An 18,222-nucleotide genomic window follows, 5' to 3' on the forward strand; every position below is an offset into this window, starting at 1 on the left:
ATGCAGCAGTGATGACTTGGGTCTGCAATCACAGACATTGCTAAAAGCTGAGCCATGTTACCCTCGTTAAGACCACACTGGACTTGTAACGTTGTGATTTCTACTTCATTAAGGACAGCCTCTTGAGATAGGCCATCTCGTTTTCAACGGGGTCCATATGGGAGTGAAAGTACAAAATATGCCAGCTAGGATATTAATATGAGCAAATAAGACACGAATCATTATTTGAACAGGGTGTAATGAGTTTAAGTTTTCACATATTTTAGATTCTAATGGCTATAACCCCTACAGCTTACTATTCATTTTCCAGATATTTTCTTGAATGTGAAATATTATTTACAATTACAGTCAGCATAAGATTAGAGTGTATAATATGTTTATTGATTTGAGGGTACATCCTTTGCTCATTATCACCAAAAGCTCATTTCCATCAAACTTGTAGGATCAACCAATCACGGCTTTTGAAATGATGACTCATACCTAGCAACGGGGTCAACCACACCTCCTCACTAAGATAGGATTTTCCATCCATTCCTTGCTCAGAGTTCACTGAAAATGTTCTGGAATCACTTCTAAGCTAAAACTCCTGGCAAGGAATTTTTAGGTTAAGTTAGGAGCTCTCTGAGAGGATTCTCAGAATCTTTAGGGATACGGGCCCTGGACCATCTGGATGATCCAGTCCTCCTTCGCCTCAGTGATGATCAGATTGCTGCATGTATTCTTAATTTTATCACTCACACATCAAGTCACAGGACATTTTGGCGTGAGCTGTAGTCCTTATTCTCACTGAACTTGGAAAAAACAAAAACTGAATCTAAATACTGAAAAGCTACAAGGCAACACCCATTTCATTTTAAAAGGTTATATTTATTTATCCGCAGCTACTCTTGTACATTGTTCTTTATTTATGATCACATACAATGTGTCCTTTTATTATGTGCTTGGCTCTCTGAATTCTGACACATGTTAAGTACACTGTGTTGATTAAGGAGTCAAATTTCAGCCTGAAGGTAAAATGACGCATCTTCTGAGCTGCAATCTTGAAAGGCACTTTGTGTTGCAAAACAGGAAACAAGGAGACGGACAGGTTATACAGACAGGTAGGATGGGTCCCTTTTTCTTTTTCTTTTTTAAATTTACTGTAAGCTCGGGGTAGTTTGCACACTGCATGATGAGCCAGTGCTGGTATCCACGTGCTGCTGTGCCCTCTCACTCCAGTGCATCTGCGACACAGGAACAGACAGAAGAGATTCCTTTACGCCAGCTTTACACTGCAAACACTGCAATTTAGTAGTTTTCCAGGCCTCTCGACATGAGGATACCAATCATGAGGCCTGCTCTCCCCTCTACTACACTCAGTCTTTTCAGACCAGTGGCTGGAGAGATCACCCTTATTAGAGAACCTTACACCTAAATAACTGGATCAATTTTAAAACAGTCCTTTTAGCACACTTTCAGGACAGGGACAATGCATCCTTGGTCCTAAAATATCCACAAGTATAAATCAAGCACAATAAGCAGATGTCTGGGGACAGACGTCTCCGAGTGGCCCGGATTCTTGTCCCAGATTTATCACATACAAGGAGGACTCTGTTCAAACAAACAATCCTAGCATCTTATTTTTGAGGTCGAGCAGTAAACCCGTCTCTGTTGTGACTCACATACCTCTTCAGACACTTTGTAAACTGTTAAAAAAAGAGTTTCCCCAAACTGCCAGGCTGTAAACTTGTAATTGCACTTGAGGCATTTTTAACTGTTGTTACACAAACATCTATGGAGGGTTGGGTTTTTTTTTTTATGTGACACTGTTTAAATCCAGCTGAGACTGGCTCTGTCTGGCTTTGTTTTTGCACTCGCCACTCTATTGCACAACCTGCAATTTAAATTTAAAGTTGCACACAGGCAGTTTACCACATCTTGCCTCAGCAGGTACTTTTGAATCAAAAGAAGAAAAAAAAAAGTTGATCATAGTCTTTGAGTCAGGCTCAATTTACTGCATGATAAACATTAAACAGCTCAGGATACTTTCACTGTTTTGTGTGATTCATTAATGCATCTGTGGAACATTTTACACACTGTTACCTTGCTCCTTGGTTGAATCCTGAGTGTTTTCATCTACAGAGGAGAAAAAGCAGGATTGGAGGTTGACTGAAGGTAGTCGGGGTGTTTAATTCAAACAAATTTTCAGTCTTTTGATTTTGATCTTACCCAAACTGGTCACAGCCTCAGTTACAACCTCATGGTGTTCTAGGAAAATATTCAAATAAAAACACTTCCTGTTTTTATTTACCTCTAAACAAGCTTTAAATACATTTTAAAAAGACACTAAAAGCACACAAATTGTCTTGGCTTTGTGGAAAAGTCACAAGCTACTCATTAGCTCCAGGCTCAAAGTGTATTTGTGCAAACTGTTGTGGTGTAATAAAGATTTACAACACTTACCCTGCCTTTGTGGCCCTGTCAACATTAATAAAAGCAGACTTTAACACTAGTGTAAGGACAGGAGCTTAAATTACACTGCCTAAAAAAAAATATGTCACAGACTCACCATCTGCGTCCTCAGAGGACTCAGACTCTGCCTCTGTGTGAAAGGGGACAGGGATTGAATTATGTGTTGCATGTCAGTGTGCTTTGAGCTGGAGGTCTGCCCTCTGCTTTGCTGCCACCCGCAGGCTCACGATTGAACTGTAAATCCTCTCTTACCTCCTTGACCTGCAGCATCAGAATTTCCACCACCTTCTGCTGGAGGAGGATTTCACAGTTAAGTACTGCTTGTTGACCCTTCAGGTAAAGAAGAATCACCTGCTTGATGTGCTTTTTGTTGTTTTTTTGGGGGTTTTTTTTTTTACACACCTGCGTTGGCATCCTGAGAGTCCACGCGCTCCTCCACTGATGGAAACATGTTAACAGGTGATGAAGGCGTTTAACTTAGCAGTCAGTTCAGGTGTTCGTCGTGTAATTAACTGGAGCTTACCAGAGTGATCCTGAGCGGCCTCTGAGAATGAAAGACAGCATTACCACCTGGAACTGGATCACTCATTAAAAGGTTTAAGTTAAATATTTTTAGTCTGCCCTCACCGAGGTAGCGGGAATCTCCACTCTGATCTTCAGTAGCTTGATGGAAAAAGGCGAAAAATGAGTAATCACAGTGGGAATAAATCTTTCCTCATTTATTCATCAACGCCAACTTTTTGTATTAAACTTACCATTCATGTGAGCTTCCTGGTTTTTCTGAGCAGCCTCAAACTCCATCTGATCTTAAGACATGAAGTGATCAAAATTACAAAAGTAAGAGCCGAGAAACATCACACAGAAACGTATTAACAGTTAACTAAGACAAGGGCAAGCCAGTCTGGGTTATTTTGTGGAACATACTACATGATCATAATTACTTTTAAGCCACTTTTAATGACCAAGTGTCAACTGTGAACACAGAGGTGCTCTATGGATACTGTACCTATTTTCTGCAGCTCAGCTAGCCCATCTGCATGAAAAGACAAGAAAGGTTTGCAGCAATGCATCTGCTACCAACATCATCTTTACTGGTTATCATTATCATTATTCTTATTCTTATTATGAATCCCTCACCATACTTTGCAGCTTTTTCTTCTTTCTCTGCAGACTCCAGAGATGCTGAGAGCACTAGAAGCCATCACAACATTTCATATATCTGCTCTCTTAATAAACATCAGCAACTTAAGGTTTCTGAAGAGCCACACTCACACATACAAGTATGAAATCTAAGAAAAACATGATAACACAAAACTGCATCTTAACGCTTTATTCCTCTTACCCGTGTGAAATGCTGCCACAGCAAGGAAAACAAACAGCGGCACTGGAAATCTCATCTTGTTTTTTGCTCTGGTTGTGAAAGATTTTTAGGGGGGCTTGTCACTCCAAATATCGTATATGGGGTTGTTGCCACTTTGCAGTCTTTTATATCTTCAGTGCCATCACATGTTGCGCTTGGACAGGCGGCTCTGGTACCATTGTCCCTCCCTACCTGAGGGGACAGCTGGGTGGCACATCTTAGCACAGACGTATCCTTATTCCGTCCGTCAATGCCACCCATTGTTGGCCCTTCAGTCACACGGACCTTTATTTGGGATGTTCGAGGGGGAAAAATATAGGGACTCCGTGTATCCGAACTGACAACAATGTTCGTTTCCCTTTTCACAAATGGAAATGATTTCATCGAGAATACTTGGCTTACAAATGATGGGTCACAATGTAGCCCGGCAAGACAATCCCTCAATTAATCTCACACAGATCAAAGCGATCCCAATCTCATGATTACAATGCAAACTGATGTAGCTTTTAAACATTTAATCCTTAATCTGTCATAAAAAATGACCTGCTCTTCACAACCTCGAGATCAGAGGAAAAGCTGAATTTTAAATGATGAATTTTAAAGATTTCTAAGAGCAAAAATAAGTTGGAAGATATACACAATTATAATTACTTATTTAAACCCTGCATTTAACTGAAAATAGCAAATAAGACAAAGCCAATTTTAAAATATACTATTAATATTAGCTAAAATGTGCAAATGGGATTGGGTGTGAAAAAACTAATCTGAATCTTTGTAAGTAAAGATGGGAAGGGGTTGCTTCTTTAAGTGGATCAAAAAGCAACAATAATTATATTTATAAATAATAACGGGAGAAAAGATTAAGCAAATACAGAGAATGATGCTTATCATATCAGAGGAAATCAAGGGAGACACAGTTTATGCTGACAGGTGGGATGGCGCTCTTTTTGTTTACCCGTTGTAGCTCGCACTCTGCATGTGCTGCTGTGCTCACTCACTGCAGTTAATGAAACGGGGACAGGCAGGAGAGATCGCTTTACACGAGCGTCACGTTGGAAATGCACCACACCTCTAATAGTTTTTATATGACTCACTTGTTTACGGGCGGTTAGGACATATGATTGTAGTGGCGGATGAAAGCAAAGTGCAGCCTAATCTATTCCCTGAAAAAGGGGAAGAATTTACTGCTCCTTTTACACCAGCAACCCAACAAAGTTCCTTTATTTACTCTGAGTTTCTAATAACAGATAAAGATGACCTTTATTAGTGCATGAACAGTGTTTGACCTAAATAAGCTAGTCATTTTTAAAATGAAATAAACACTTGCTGGTGCCAGATGAGCTTGTCTGAGTATTTTAGAAACAGCTGATCTGCTGGGAATTTCCCGCGTAACCATCTCTAGGGTTTACGGAGAATGGTCCGAAAAAGAGAAAATACCCAGTGAGGGTCAGAGCTCTGAGTGAAAATGCCTTGTTTATGGCAGAGATCAGAAGAGAAAGACTGCTTCAAGATGATAGGAAGGAAACACCAATTCAAATAACGACTTGTTAAAACCAAGGTGTGCAGAAGAGCATTTTTGAATGCAGCTCACATTATACCTTAGCAATAGTAAAGTTCTGCCTGGTCTGATGAGTCTCGATTTCTACTCTGACATTCAGATAGCAGGGTCAGAATTTAACAAGAAAGCATGGATCCATCTCGTATTAATAGGTCAGGCTGCTGCTGGTAACATGGAAGATATTTTGTTCACACTTTTAAGGTCACTTAGGAAAATCTGAGGAAAGTTTCTGAATCTGAATTAAAGCAGTTCTGAATATAAAAGGGAGTCCAACTCAGTACAAGCAAGATCTAGCTAATAAAGTGGCATGACATGTTGACTTTGTACTTTTTTCAACTTAAATTGAAATGATAGCCAACTCATTGCCACATGTTTTTATCATCAATATTCAGAGCACCCCAACTTTCTATTTACAAACAGATTTATTGAGAAATACTACAAACATAATTTAATTAGACTTTTATTTTGAAGCTGAAGGCAAACACACACACAAAAACAGTACCAGTCGCACTGATCACTTTACCATCATTGGAAACACTTTAGAGAAGTACAGTTTCAGTTTGAGAGTTTTCAGCACTGTTGAAATAAAGGTAGAAAATTCTTTTAATCAGTTAAAGTGCATAATACTAATAATATTTCAACTACTTTAAAAAAATATAGAGAAAATGCCTCTAAAGGTTCTTAGGAAACAATTAGCAAACTACATTTTCTTTGTCCCAAAGTAGTTAAAGAACATGAAAGCGCCGTAGGCAGATACAGTATTTCTAAACAACATGACATCCTACAAATCACAGGTACAAAATCATTAAAAACACACAGGAAGAACCAAATCATCTCTTAAACTGCAACTAAAATTTAATAAACACATACGCCAATTACCCTGCTTAAGGCACAATCATAGTTTAGATTAATTCTTACACACGTTATCTAGTGTGTAATGGGTTTAAGACTTTTCGATTGTAGTCACTGTGGGACTAACAATGAGTCACAACTGACATCAATGCGATTTACTACAAAGAAAGTGTCTTGGTGGCACATTTGTTGCTGACAGCTGCCAGTACCCAATAAAAAACATACAGTAGACTGCTGAGGAGGTAGAAACACTGGAAATCCATCCGGGGACATACAAACAGATCAGCAAAGGGACATCAGCATGTTAGTAAACACCACGTGCAAGAATTTGGCTAAAGGGAAATGACAAGCTGACTTCTTTCTCTGTACAGTACACAGAACAGGAGCAACACACTAAAGAAAATGACAGAGAAACACTTGTGTGTCTGGCCTGCAGTGCAGCATGGTTCACAGTGATTGCACAATTCAGCACAGTGCAGTTTTGTTTTAACATTTAATGTGATTTGTGTTGTGTTGCTGGTGATGCCTGTGGCTTGTGATGCAGTTGATCTTTCTCCCTTTCTCTGCCCACCCCCCCATCAGTGATGAGAACAGTGTACTGCCCAAGTTAACTTCTGTGATCTGGGAAAGCATCGCATTAAAAAACAAGAACAAGAAAGAAAAAAGAAAGAAAGTAGTCAAAGCAGCCAGAAAGCATCTGAAGAAGTATTTTTAAAAGGAAAATTAAACAATTTAGAGATTTTTTTATTTCATATTTTGTTTACGGAAGTTATTTTCTATAATTTTGTTCTGCTTTTCTTTTCTTTGAGTATTTTCCTTTTAGTAATTTTAGCATGTGTGGAGTTTGTATTTTCAGTTTTAGCATCCCCTGTGGGTTAGAGATCACACTGCAGGTAGTAGTAGTATAGTAGCTTACACCTACTTCTGTGTAATAGTGTGTTTGTATGTTAGGTTAACCTCCTAGGACCTGGCGTCCACATATGTGGACATCACATTTTGGGTTATTTAGACCAAAATACTCAATTTTGCTCTACAAGGGTCTGATATCCACTCACGAGGACATTATACTGCTACTGTTCTATCAAAACGTTTAAACAAATATCCTCATATGTGGCTCTGACTTTTCTTAGAAACAATAATTAGGTTAAAAAAAACCCTGGTAATTCTTTGGTTTTTACATTCATCAGGTCCCAATCAGCCCAAATATCAAAGAGAAATTAAAAATGCATGCCGTGGAAGAGTTCGGGTCTTAGGAGGTTAAGTGGCAATTCTAAATTGGTCATAGGTTTGTATATAAGCTGGCTCCCTGCATCCCTGAACTGGATATAAGTGATTAAGACCATGAATTTATTCACATTACCTAATGACAGAGTGCTTCACTTGTTTTCTGTGGCTATGCTAGCACCATATAGGGACAGGGATAGTTAAGTAGGAGGTCGGGGGTTCGAATCCATTGAACGGCTACCCTGAGGTACCCCTGAGCAAGGTACCATCCCTACACACTGCTCCCCACACACACTGCTTCACTGAGTGAATGGGTTAAATGCAGGGAGGAATTTCAATAAAGTATACATAACATAATTGTAACAGTTTCCTGGATTTTGCATTTCAAGGGCCACGGGTCAAACTCGAACCTGGACCGCTGCTCTCCAGCCATGTTGCATGTAGTTACCAGTCTGTGGTTGCTGAGCAGTTCAGTGGAGCACACTGAACTAAAGAGGCAAACCCCTAGATTTTGCTTTTTTTGTCCTTCTACCTGCCCCACAGAGCTACCGTTCTTCCTTTTTTGTAAACTAATTTGAAAACCAAATGAGAACTCTATGACCGCCTGTAAATAGAACATCTTTGTTATACCATACCAACCAACAATTATCTGAAGTAGTTACATCATCCATGTGCAATAAGTGATTAAAATAATGATAGAATTGTGATGTAGGTAAACTGCTGGCTTCTTTAACTCCATGTTTATTGTCAGATTTTGTTAGACAATGTTACCTGCAACTAAAGATTATATTCAATATTTTAGAAAATTATTTCAAAATTACTTAAGAAATTGGTCTGTGGGTTCATAACAAGCATGTTAGACTGTAACACCACATTTGCAGGATTATCCAAATCATAAGCAGGAAAATGTTACTTTCCAGAGTCTGGAACCGCCAGTGTCCTTAGATGCATGTGGAATTTTAAACATATTAGTCCAGTACTGAAATAACTTTTTTTCTTCAATAGATCATAATGCTTTCAGTGGTTTGGTCTCCCAGTACATGTCTGACTTCTTCAGTGTGTATAACCCAGTCAGAACTCTCAGGTCACCAGTGGTGGATCTTTTAACTGAATTAGATCCAAGAGTGCTGGGGGTGCTTCCAACCTCAGCACAGCATTCACAGCTGCCTGCTGACCTGAGGTCAACTACAACTGTGTCTATACTCAAAACCTTTTTACTCTCACAGACTTACACTTAATGACTGTGTGTCAACTTGTATTTTATTTCTTTGTAAAGTTTGTTTTGTTGGGTTTTTTTGCCTTAAGGCATTGTAGACTTGCACTGCTTTTTATTTTTTATCTTAAAACGCATTGAATTGTGTAATAAAATGACCTTTATAAATGAAATTGCCATTGCCAATATTAATCAATTGCTACTGGTATCTCGCTATAAATGAAGGACTCTCTGTATGTATGTGTGCTTCATCTATCTTGTCCACTGTTTATCCATTGGTAGGTGTATGTCTGGGGTTTGGAGCAACTGCAGTGCCAAACTTTACTGTGTCTGAATCTTTTTTGGGGATCCCATGCATAAAATATAGCCAAAATATAAACATTAATTTAAAAAAAGACTGGCATAATCAAATGCCCCATTTGTCCACACACACAGGTATAAAAGTTTTCAATAACGTAAGACAAATATTTCCCAAACTAGAAAAGCTGAAACCACTGATCAACTAAAGTTGTGGCTCTAGTGTCACCATGCTCCCACAGATCAGCATTTCCTCTGGCGACTACGATGTTATCCAACATATAAAATTGGGCTCGATTGATCTTATTTTATTGCTTCTGATTCTACTCTCAAGTAGTTCTCACTTTTCAGAGTTCTCCTCTCAGGCGCGTGTGCAGGTCTTCCTGGTCGATCTTGCTTTTTTGTTCGTGCCAGTGGTGGTGTGCCAGCAGGGCCACGTTCCTGGCAGCGATGGCGCTCATCTCCATGGCACTTGCTGCCCACTCCACAGCATTGAGGTAGTACAGCCGGTTGTGCAGGATAAAAGGAGGGGTCTTGCGATGCGGTGGATGGTACGCGGGGTATGCCAGCCATTTGGTCTCAGACACCGAATCATAGGAGAGGAACATGTTCTCCAGCTGCTCCTGGGACAGCGGCTTTTTGGAGAACACCTTCCAGACATTAGTTTGGCTAGCAGGGGGGCGCTTGTAACCTTTGGGGATGTGCACAGGATCCAGAGAGCTCAGGCTGTTGATGATGGAACCGTTTGAGTCTGTGGTGAGGACATCAGACACGGTGAACTCTGAGGCAGCTTCTGTGGTCCCCAGGTAAGACACGTTGAGCAAGCCGTGGACAAGAGTGGCGACCGTCTGGTGGTAGTGCCCGGGGTAGTGAGAAGGGATTGGAGGGGAAAAGCCTGAAAATGTGATGTCAGATTTCCCCCGGTGAAGAGGCGTTGCTACTATCACAATATCATAAAGGGAATGTGTAGCTCCTGATTGGTCAACATAGCTAATCTCGTATAAACTGACAGGGGTGCCTGAAAGTGGGACATGAAGGGATATCAGGATGAAATATGAAGAATCAAGAAAGAGAAAAAGGCCGGATCTATATGACAGGAAGGAATGTTAATAGTACCTCTCTTGGATGGTCGAACTTTCACTGAAATGGAAGTGACTCTAGCAGGGATGAGCTCACTTTTGCTGTTGTAAAGAAGTCCAGAGCAAACTTTCTTATTGCCTCCATCCACTGCCCACAGGCCTGAATCTGCCCCTGCTAACGACACCGCTCCTAAAAACAAGACATGCCCACTCCATTTCATCAACCAACAACCAAAAAAAACAGTGAGATCTGTGCTAAATCACACGTTTTGTAACATACCCACAAAGCCATTGATGCGGACACTCTGCCCATAGTTGACGCGAGTGATCGGTGCAACAATGTCATTGATGAAGACCTGAGAAAATCCTTCTCCCATCATGGCTTCCTCCAGGGTCTGATTCATCAGAGTGAGGAAACTATCACCTCCCATGGCATGCAACAGCCTCTCTACGGTGGAGAATGAGTAGCCAAACTGCTGGTACTGGTAGATTCTGTTCAGAAAAGGATTTAAAGATAATTAGGGCAACCTAACAGCAGTGAAATTTAGAAGCCACCAAGAAGAAAACAGCATCCTCACCTCATAAATTTATCCAGAACAGTCTCCACCCACATCTGCATTCGAAGAAAGTTCAACCCGTATCGCCAGAGCATGCGGAAGAAATTTACTATGAACCAGTCGCTCTCTTTGAACAGGATGTGCTTTCCATCAAAGATCGCCATTTTTGAGGGGACGTCTTTTCTCTGAGGAATACCTGTGAAAACATAAAACATTAAGCTACAATTTACGCACTTCTTATCTTTAATCCAGGCAGTTTAGGGGATGTTAAATTTACCTAATTTATCAACAAAGTGCTTCATATGTAGGTTCAGAGGATGGATCACTGAGCCTCCCGTTTCGTATTCATAATCTCCGATCTTCACCGTCGCAAGTCGCCCGCCAACACTGCCGTCTTCGAACACGTCGATCTTGACCCCAGGTCCAAACTCTTGCCTCAGGTAATATGCTGTCGCTGCGCCGCCAATTCCTGCTCCAACCACAGCTTTAAAAGAGAAGTGACAGGAACGTGAGCTAACATGAATTAACCTGCACATCTTTCAGATTGAGGGCTCGAGCACAATCAGAAAGTTTATTCTTCCTCCCGTTCTACCAGCGATGGAAGAGATGAGAAGTACAACAGCTAAAAAGAGTGGAGATAATCCACGTTCTGACTGTCTGTAGTGGAAAAAGTGTCATAACAAATGTAGGCTGAGTATACAATGTAAGTAATAATAACTTTAAGTAAGTATAACAGCATAACTAAGTCATACTTCAGGGTCACCTGATTCAGGCCTAACTACAAGCTTTACCAAAAAAAAAAAAGAAAAAAAAAAAAGAGAAGTTTGAAGCCTCGTCTCAAATATAGACAAGGAGAGAGTGACAGATAAGGGTGCAATGTATTTAACAAGAAAGTGCACGTAGACTAACACTAGTGCAGTGAATCATTATGCTGTCATCATTAAGAGTCACCTTTCAGTCTCACTCTGTTCTTCCCAAAACTGGAAGATATAAAAAAAATAAATAAAAAAAAAGATCTTTGCAATATTTATTTTGTTCCATCAATGTATAGTAAAACATATAATGATTAGTCTTCTGTTGATTAGAATGCAATGTTAAAAAACAAAAACAAGTCAACAAGTTTAAAATACAGGGAGTGCAGAATTATTAGGCAAATGAGTATTTTGTCCACATCATCCTCTTCATGCATGTTGTCTTACTCCAACCTGTATAGGCTCGAAAGCCTACTACCAATTAAGCATATTAGGTGATGTGCATCTCTGTAATGAGAAGGGGTGTGGTCTAATGACATCAACACCCTATATCAGGTGTGCATAATTATTAGGCAACGTCCTTTCCTTTGACAAAATGGGTCAAAAGAAGGACTTGACAGGCTCAGAAAAGTCAAAAATAGTGAGATATCTTGCAGAGGGATGCAGCAGTCTCAAAATTGCAAAGCTTCTGAAGCGTGATCATCGAACAATCAAGCGTTTCATTCAAAATAGTCAACAGGGTCGCAAGAAGCGTGTGGAAAAACCAAGGCGCAAAATAACTGCCCATGAACTGAGAAAAGTCAAGCGTGCAGCTGCCAAGATGCCACTTGCCACCAGTTTGGCCATATTTCAGAGCTGCAACATCACTGGAGTGCCCAAAAGCACAAGGTGTGCAATACTCAGAGACATGGCCAAGGTAAGAAAGGCTGAAAGACGACCACCACTGAACAAGACACACAAGCTGAAACGTCAAGACTGGGCCAAGAAATATCTCAAGACTGGTTTTTCTAAGGTTTTATAGACTGATGAAATGAGAGTGAGTCTTGATGGGCCAGATGGATGGGCCCGTGGCTGGATTGGTAAAGGGCAGAGAGCTCCAGTCCGACTCAGACGCCAGCAAGGTGGAGGTGGAGTACTGGTTTGGGCTGGTATCATCAAAGATGAGCTTGTGGGGCCTTTTCGGGTTGAGGATGGAGTCAAGCTCAACTCCCAGTCCTACTGCCAGTTTCTGGAAGACACCTTCCTCAAGCAGTGGTACAGGAAGAAGTCTGCATCCTTCATGAAAAACATGATTTTCATGCAGGACAATGCTCCATCACACGCGTCCAAGTACTCCACAGCGTGGCTGGCAAGAAAGGGTATAAAAGAAGAAAAACTAATGACATGGCCTCCTTGTTCACCTGATCTGAACCCCATTGAGAACCTGTGGTCCATCATCAAATGTGAGATTTACAAGGAGGGAAAACAGTACACCTCTCTGAACAGTGTCTGGGAGGCTGTGGTTGCTGCTGCACGCAATGTTGATGGTGAACAGATCAAAACACTGACAGAATCCATGGATGGCAGGCTTTTGAGTGTCCTTGCAAAGAAAGGTGGCTATATTGGTCGCTGATTTGTTTTTGTTTTGTTTTTGAATGTCAGAAATGTATATTTGTGAATGTGGAGATGTTATATTGGTTTCACTGGTAAAAATAAATAATTGAAATGGGTATATATTTGTTTTTTGTTAAGTTGCCTAATAATTATGCACAGTAATAGTCCCCTGCACACACAGATATCCCCCTAAAATAGCTAAAACTAAAACAAACTAAAAACTACTTCCAAAAACATTCAGCTTTGATATTAATGAGTTTTTTGGGTTCATTGAGAACATGGTTGTTGTTGTTCAATAATAAAATTATTCCTCAAAAATACAACTTGCCTAATAATTCTGCACTCCCTGTATATGGAGGAGCCTTGTAGTTAAATCTAATCCTTGAATATTTGACTTATAAATAAATATAACCTCACTGTGGCATACAGTGTATTGTAGATCAATGCATTTTTTGATTAGTAATTACAGAGAAAAAGGCAGTTTTATTATAACTTTTTATTAACACATTCACATCCTGCTATGAACTTCTGGGAACTCTCAAGTCGTTCTGATCCACCAATGACACGACTCTCCATTCAACAACTCTGAACAAAAGCACAAATACCCTTTATTTTCATGAAAAGGTCATTTTCAGCCTGAAAATATTAACAGATTTTCGCACATATCATCATCACTCATCAGGGAGTGAAACATGACCATGCCATGAAATTAAATTTACTTTAGATTTAGATTAGATTTACTTTTTAAAATTTTATTCGAAAACAGAGTGCACTGGTTTTCTTTGGTGGTTTAGCCTGTTATAAGCAATCCTCATTATTTAAAACCCAAGTTAGTTTGTCCAGTTTCTTTAGAGAAATTGGAAGTGGGGGACTATGCATTAAGCTGGCTGTTGTTTGTGAACAGCAGATGAAATATGTTTGTTAAGCCCCTTAAATCAAAGATCATATCCTGACTGTTTGATAAAAAAAACCAAAAAAACAAAAACGAAACATTGTGCTGGTATACAGGGGCAAAACTATTGTTCAGTTAGTCGTGGAACTAACTGATGATGAAACAACCAACAAACCTGCCACAAAGATAAGTTTAAGAGGGCTGACAGAATGAAAGTACTTCTCTGTCCTCTAAAGAAGCTGAAGAGTGACAGACAGCACGAGTCCATGTTTTATTTTTATTTATTTTTGCCTTACCTATCTTCTTAGGCTGTTCCTGCAGCTCTGGGGCTGAGGCTAGACTTCTCCTTCCTGTGTGCCAAAGCCCCAGGAATAGCAGCGCTCTCAGTGACAGGGTTTGTAGTCTCATTGTGGGTATCTACAGCTCTGCACTAAGAAGCATCTGCAAAAGGAGGGCGAAAACGTGAGATACTTAAAGTGCCTATCAGCCTTGGTCAAAGGTTGCATTCAGGGCCTCAAAAATAGAACAGCGAAGGAAATAATGGCACAGCTTTTTACACAAGTGAAACTAGCATTAACACACTCACCCGACTTAACGTTTTAAACCTAAAAGACAAATTACTAAGGGGTATAGGGCGCTTTCGAGGACTTACAATTTCAGAAGTCAATGGTGGGGAACTACTGTTGGTCCAAAAATAGCCTTCAGGGTGTCAAGCTTCAAAGCAAGTGTAAAACCTCGTTTTAAAGCTCACTTAAACTTTTGTCAGACTGCTTAAATACAAGACTGAGCTATTCACAGAGGCCCCTGTAAAACCCACGAGAAAACTAACTAAGCTAGTTTAACAGTTGAATCACGTCTGCCCACCCTGAACGTCGCTAATTATTGAGACACACTTCTGGGCACGGTTGCTTTGAATGTCACAATAAAAGCATAGGAAATTCGTAAAAGCGATTAATGAGAAATGTGTGCGCAGAAATTTCGAAACATTTTAAAGCTGCCTATTGTAGGATTTATCTTGTCTGTAATAATGACTAATAGCTAACATAATTGTTATCTATATAGTTTTCTCTGTTTTTTAGCGTCCTTGCGCTACACTTATTTTGTTTTATTTTGAAAGATATATGAACAGGAAATGGGCTCAATGTCCTTTTTAAGGAGCTCAGCGGAAGTAGTAATTTACTTAATCACGGCAAAATAAATATAGATAAAGACGAGTTAGTTAAAAAGAATTGTTTTGTTTATTTAAACGTGTTGACACTTTTCAACCCCGTTCCCTAATTCTGAAGTAACAAAACGTATTTTTTCAAGTACGGAAGAAAATCGGAAGTGACGCAATTACTTCTCCTCTTGAACCATGCTTGAAATGGAGGTGACCTTACTTATTACCAAATTGTAAAGTAAAGAAAGTTGGGGACCCCGCGGGCAGGTGAGTCCGGTCTGGGTTTAATAAACTTGTGGTGAATATCTAAGCGGACCTTGAAGGTGTCTCCAGAGTGAGCAGAAATGGCAGAGGCTCATCAGGCACGCGTGCAGAATGTGATCGAAGACATGGTCCAAAGCCTGGAGAAGGACCACATCCGTAAAATGCAGGTAGGGTATCTGCGGGTTCTCGGTGGTGTATGCAGGTTCGAGTCCGGGTGGTAACAGGTTGTTTGTTCTCGCTGCAGGGGCGCATGTTCAGGTGCAGCGCAGAGTGCTGCGATCGCTCCACAGACAGCATGGCTCAGGTGCATCAGTGCATCGAGACGTGTCACACTCCCCTGGCCAAAGCTCAGGGCCTGGTCACTTCAGAGCTGGAGAAGTTTCAGGTAAATCACCGTGCAAACACCTGTCATCACTTTGTCTGTGCCAGATAACTAAGATTGAACAAGTTAGAAAGGCAAGGCTGAGATGGCTTGGACATGTGCAAAGGCGGGATAGTGGGCTTACTGGACCAAGGATGTTAAAGATGGAGCTGGCAGGCGGGGAGGGACATGGATGTAATGAGGGAGGACATCCAGAGAGTTGTGAAAGGGAGGATGCAAGGGATAAGGAGAGATGGAAGCATGTGATCCAACATGTAACCTATATTCTGACATATGGTATAAACATAAAATTAATATAAGTGAATATTTAACTTAAAGAATAGATGTAGTAAATGATATCCTAGGCAAAAATAAGTGGGCATGTTTTTTATATTTTTGCAGTTTCCCTATTTATTCTCCAAGTGTTACAAATCAAATGCCTGTTACAGGGTACTTGGCATAGTACTGAGCATAAATAATGTATAGACTTGTGGTTAGTGGGTTTTGGAGTCTAGGCAAAAAAAAAAACTACACCTTTACATTGGTGGTAAAGAAGATGGCTTACTATTTTGATATTCCTAACTGAAACTGTGGTGCCGTTTGTCTTTTCATTTGAGTCTTTTTGATATTGGTCTTTAGGTAATAGGAAATAAAGCAAACCATGTTGGATCTCCAGTTTGGAACCCTTAATTGACCCCTTTGCTTAGACTTAAGCATCATTACAAGTAAATGTAACTGATTTTAAAATAAAGTACAGCAGTTTAAAATGTCATGTCTCTCAAGCTATACTTGCACACCCTTTCAAAGCACTAGTCAGATAAGCTGTTAAAGTCCGGTGGGTTTAGGGCTCGCCTGAATCCAATATTACTTTTTGCTCTCCTTTAAGTCTCTCAGTTGCCAACTCTTCATTTTTAGTGTGGCTGAAGTTCTTCATGACTCTGGTTGTTGTAATGTTTGGATCATGTGACCCATCACTAGTAATATTGAACTAGATAAGAATATACCTAATATTTAAAAAGTACATCTACAGCTGGTTAGATTTGCAGTAGACATCTGTAAAATAAATAAATGAATAACATTTTGAAAAATCTAAAGTCCAATCCTTCCTGGCCCACCTTCAGGACCGTCTAACTAGATGTACGATGACCTGCAACGATAAAGCAAAGGATCTCTTTGACTCCGGCGCGAAGGAGCCAGCTGTTCGATCGCTGATGGACCGCTGCGTGGGCAGTTGTGTGGATGACCACGTTAACCTGATCCCCAGCATGACCCGACGACTAAAAGAGAACTTGGACTCTATACGGCAGTGAGGGGCGGGATAAATGACTGCAGTCCATCCTGGGGAAAGCTCGGGTGCATTGAGTTTATTCATCTAAGGAGTGAAGGGCTGGAGGTGCAGAGGGAGAGTTCAAAGACTGTGATTATTAATGCTGATGTGTAGAGATTTCAACTTTGAAATGAAAGTTTCTGGCCTGTTAGATCCAACTTTACCTGCAGCGAGAAAGAAATCCAGTAATGCACAAGGAGTCTTAAGGTGTGCATTTGTTAAACACGGTTAATGTATTTAATGCACATCTGTGTGTTGCATTTCAACATGTAAAGAAAACCAACCTGTGTAATCCACGTGAAGGATTTTTTTGTATTCTCGATGAAACTCCTTAAAATCACGATCCCTTATTTTTTTTTCTCGTTTCACATTTAATTGTGAATTTATATATCTGAATAAACAGAACCCAAACCTTCTTTGGATGCATTACCCCAGCAACACTGAAAAAAGTGATAGCAAATAACACTTTTGCATATGTTTTAATGACAACAGTGGAGTATACTCTTATATACACACATGGTGGTACAACAAAGGCAACACTGTCAGCTTTTCAGCCTGAGTAAATGATATAAAAGGAGCAATAAACACACTGCAGACCTGATGTAAACCACACAGATAATTTTACTACTTGAAATCTAATATGTTTAAATTGCACACGTCTAATTATGCAGCCTATCTGGTAGAATGGAAATGAACTCATTTTTGTACAAATGACCGGAAAATGCACAGCGAGTCAAACCCGAGAAGTAGTCAGCAGGGCCCTGTTTCAGGAAGCCGGTTTAGTGGAAAAACTGAGTAAGTATACCCTGAGTTAACGAAAACTCTGGGTTTTCGGTTTCACAAAGCGAGTTCAGCTGCAGCCTGAGTGAGTCACTATGACGACACACTCCGTGAAGCTAACCTGCCCCCTAGCAGGTTTACTACAACTAACCCTGACTGTCTCCGCCCCTTTGTCGGAAACCTGACAGTAGGAAGTGTCGGACATGGCGTGCCACTTCCTTGAAGAGCCAGTAGATCGTGAAGCCCAAATTCTCCGCAGAGCTCTCCGCCGGGAGAGAGTGATCAGAGCGCGTTTGGACATTTTATCATTTCCTGATGATTTTCTGTGCGAACGTTACCGTTTCTCAGCACAATCTATAAGTTATTTGGATAACATCCTCAGGCCATATATTACGCATGTGACACATCGCGGACATGCTCTCAGTTCATTGCATATTATTTGTATTGCACTTCGGTTTTTTGCAAACGGGAGCTTTCTGTATAATATTGGTGACGCTGAGCAC

At 40.3% G+C, this 18,222-nt stretch overlaps 2 protein-coding genes and 1 long non-coding RNA gene across 3 annotated transcripts; 1 reads left to right on the plus strand and 2 right to left on the minus strand.

Annotated features, from left to right (window-relative positions):
• Nucleotides 1-141: 141 nt before the first annotated feature.
• LOC146665993 (uncharacterized) lies at nt 142-2,613 on the minus strand. The gene is made up of 5 exons (XR_014912419.1): nt 2,549-2,613; nt 2,443-2,457; nt 2,209-2,247; nt 2,083-2,115; nt 142-1,223 (listed from the first exon to the last, which is right to left on the minus strand). It is a non-coding gene; the product is annotated as an uncharacterized LOC146665993 (long non-coding RNA).
• A 5,452-nt stretch (nt 2,614-8,065) lies between these two features.
• Nucleotides 8,066-14,721, minus strand: pcyox1 (prenylcysteine oxidase 1). Its single transcript, XM_085413804.1, has 7 exons — nt 14,481-14,721; nt 14,125-14,269; nt 10,869-11,075; nt 10,613-10,787; nt 10,315-10,526; nt 10,072-10,224; nt 8,066-9,973 (listed from the first exon to the last, which is right to left on the minus strand). The coding sequence occupies exons 2-7, from the start codon at nt 14,234-14,236 to the stop codon at nt 9,303-9,305; spliced, it is 1,530 nt and encodes a 509-aa protein (XP_085269930.1). The 5' UTR covers nt 14,237-14,269; nt 14,481-14,721; the 3' UTR covers nt 8,066-9,302.
• Nucleotides 14,722-15,049: 328 nt separating this feature from the next.
• On the plus strand, nt 15,050-17,355 carry timcc (TIM double twin CX3C motif chaperone). Its single transcript, XM_085413808.1, has 3 exons — nt 15,050-15,418; nt 15,496-15,636; nt 16,734-17,355. Exons 1-3 carry the CDS (start codon nt 15,332-15,334, stop codon nt 16,920-16,922), a joined length of 417 nt encoding a protein of 138 aa, XP_085269934.1. The 5' UTR covers nt 15,050-15,331; the 3' UTR covers nt 16,923-17,355.
• Nucleotides 17,356-18,222: the final 867 nt, after the last annotated feature.

Source organism: Rhamphochromis longiceps, linkage group LG7 (assembly GCF_057381845.1).
Source record: "Rhamphochromis longiceps isolate RC_006_pf linkage group LG7, R_longiceps_female_GT1.1, whole genome shotgun sequence".
Taxonomy (NCBI): Eukaryota; Metazoa; Chordata; class Actinopteri; order Cichliformes; family Cichlidae; genus Rhamphochromis; species Rhamphochromis longiceps.

What these genes read in the sequence shown, in the direction of transcription:
- timcc (XM_085413808.1), top strand. Translation starts at nt 15,332, where the DNA reads ATGGCAGAGGCTCATCAGGCACGCGTGCAGAATGTGATCGAAGACATG. An exon ending in ACCACATCCGTAAAATGCAG is followed by an intron (nt 15,419 to 15,495) that starts GTAGGGTATCTG and finishes TTCTCGCTGCAG; the next exon opens with GGGCGCATGTTCAGGTGCAG. An exon ending in CAGAGCTGGAGAAGTTTCAG is followed by an intron (nt 15,637 to 16,733) that starts GTAAATCACCGT and finishes GCCCACCTTCAG; the next exon opens with GACCGTCTAACTAGATGTAC.
- pcyox1 (XM_085413804.1), bottom strand. Translation starts at nt 14,236, where the DNA reads ATGAGACTACAAACCCTGTCACTGAGAGCGCTGCTATTCCTGGGGCTT. An exon ending in GGAACAGCCTAAGAAGATAG is followed by an intron (nt 11,076 to 14,124) that starts GTAAGGCAAAAA and finishes TCTCTTTTAAAG; the next exon opens with CTGTGGTTGGAGCAGGAATT. An exon ending in GCACTTTGTTGATAAATTAG is followed by an intron (nt 10,788 to 10,868) that starts GTAAATTTAACA and finishes ATGTTTTCACAG; the next exon opens with GTATTCCTCAGAGAAAAGAC.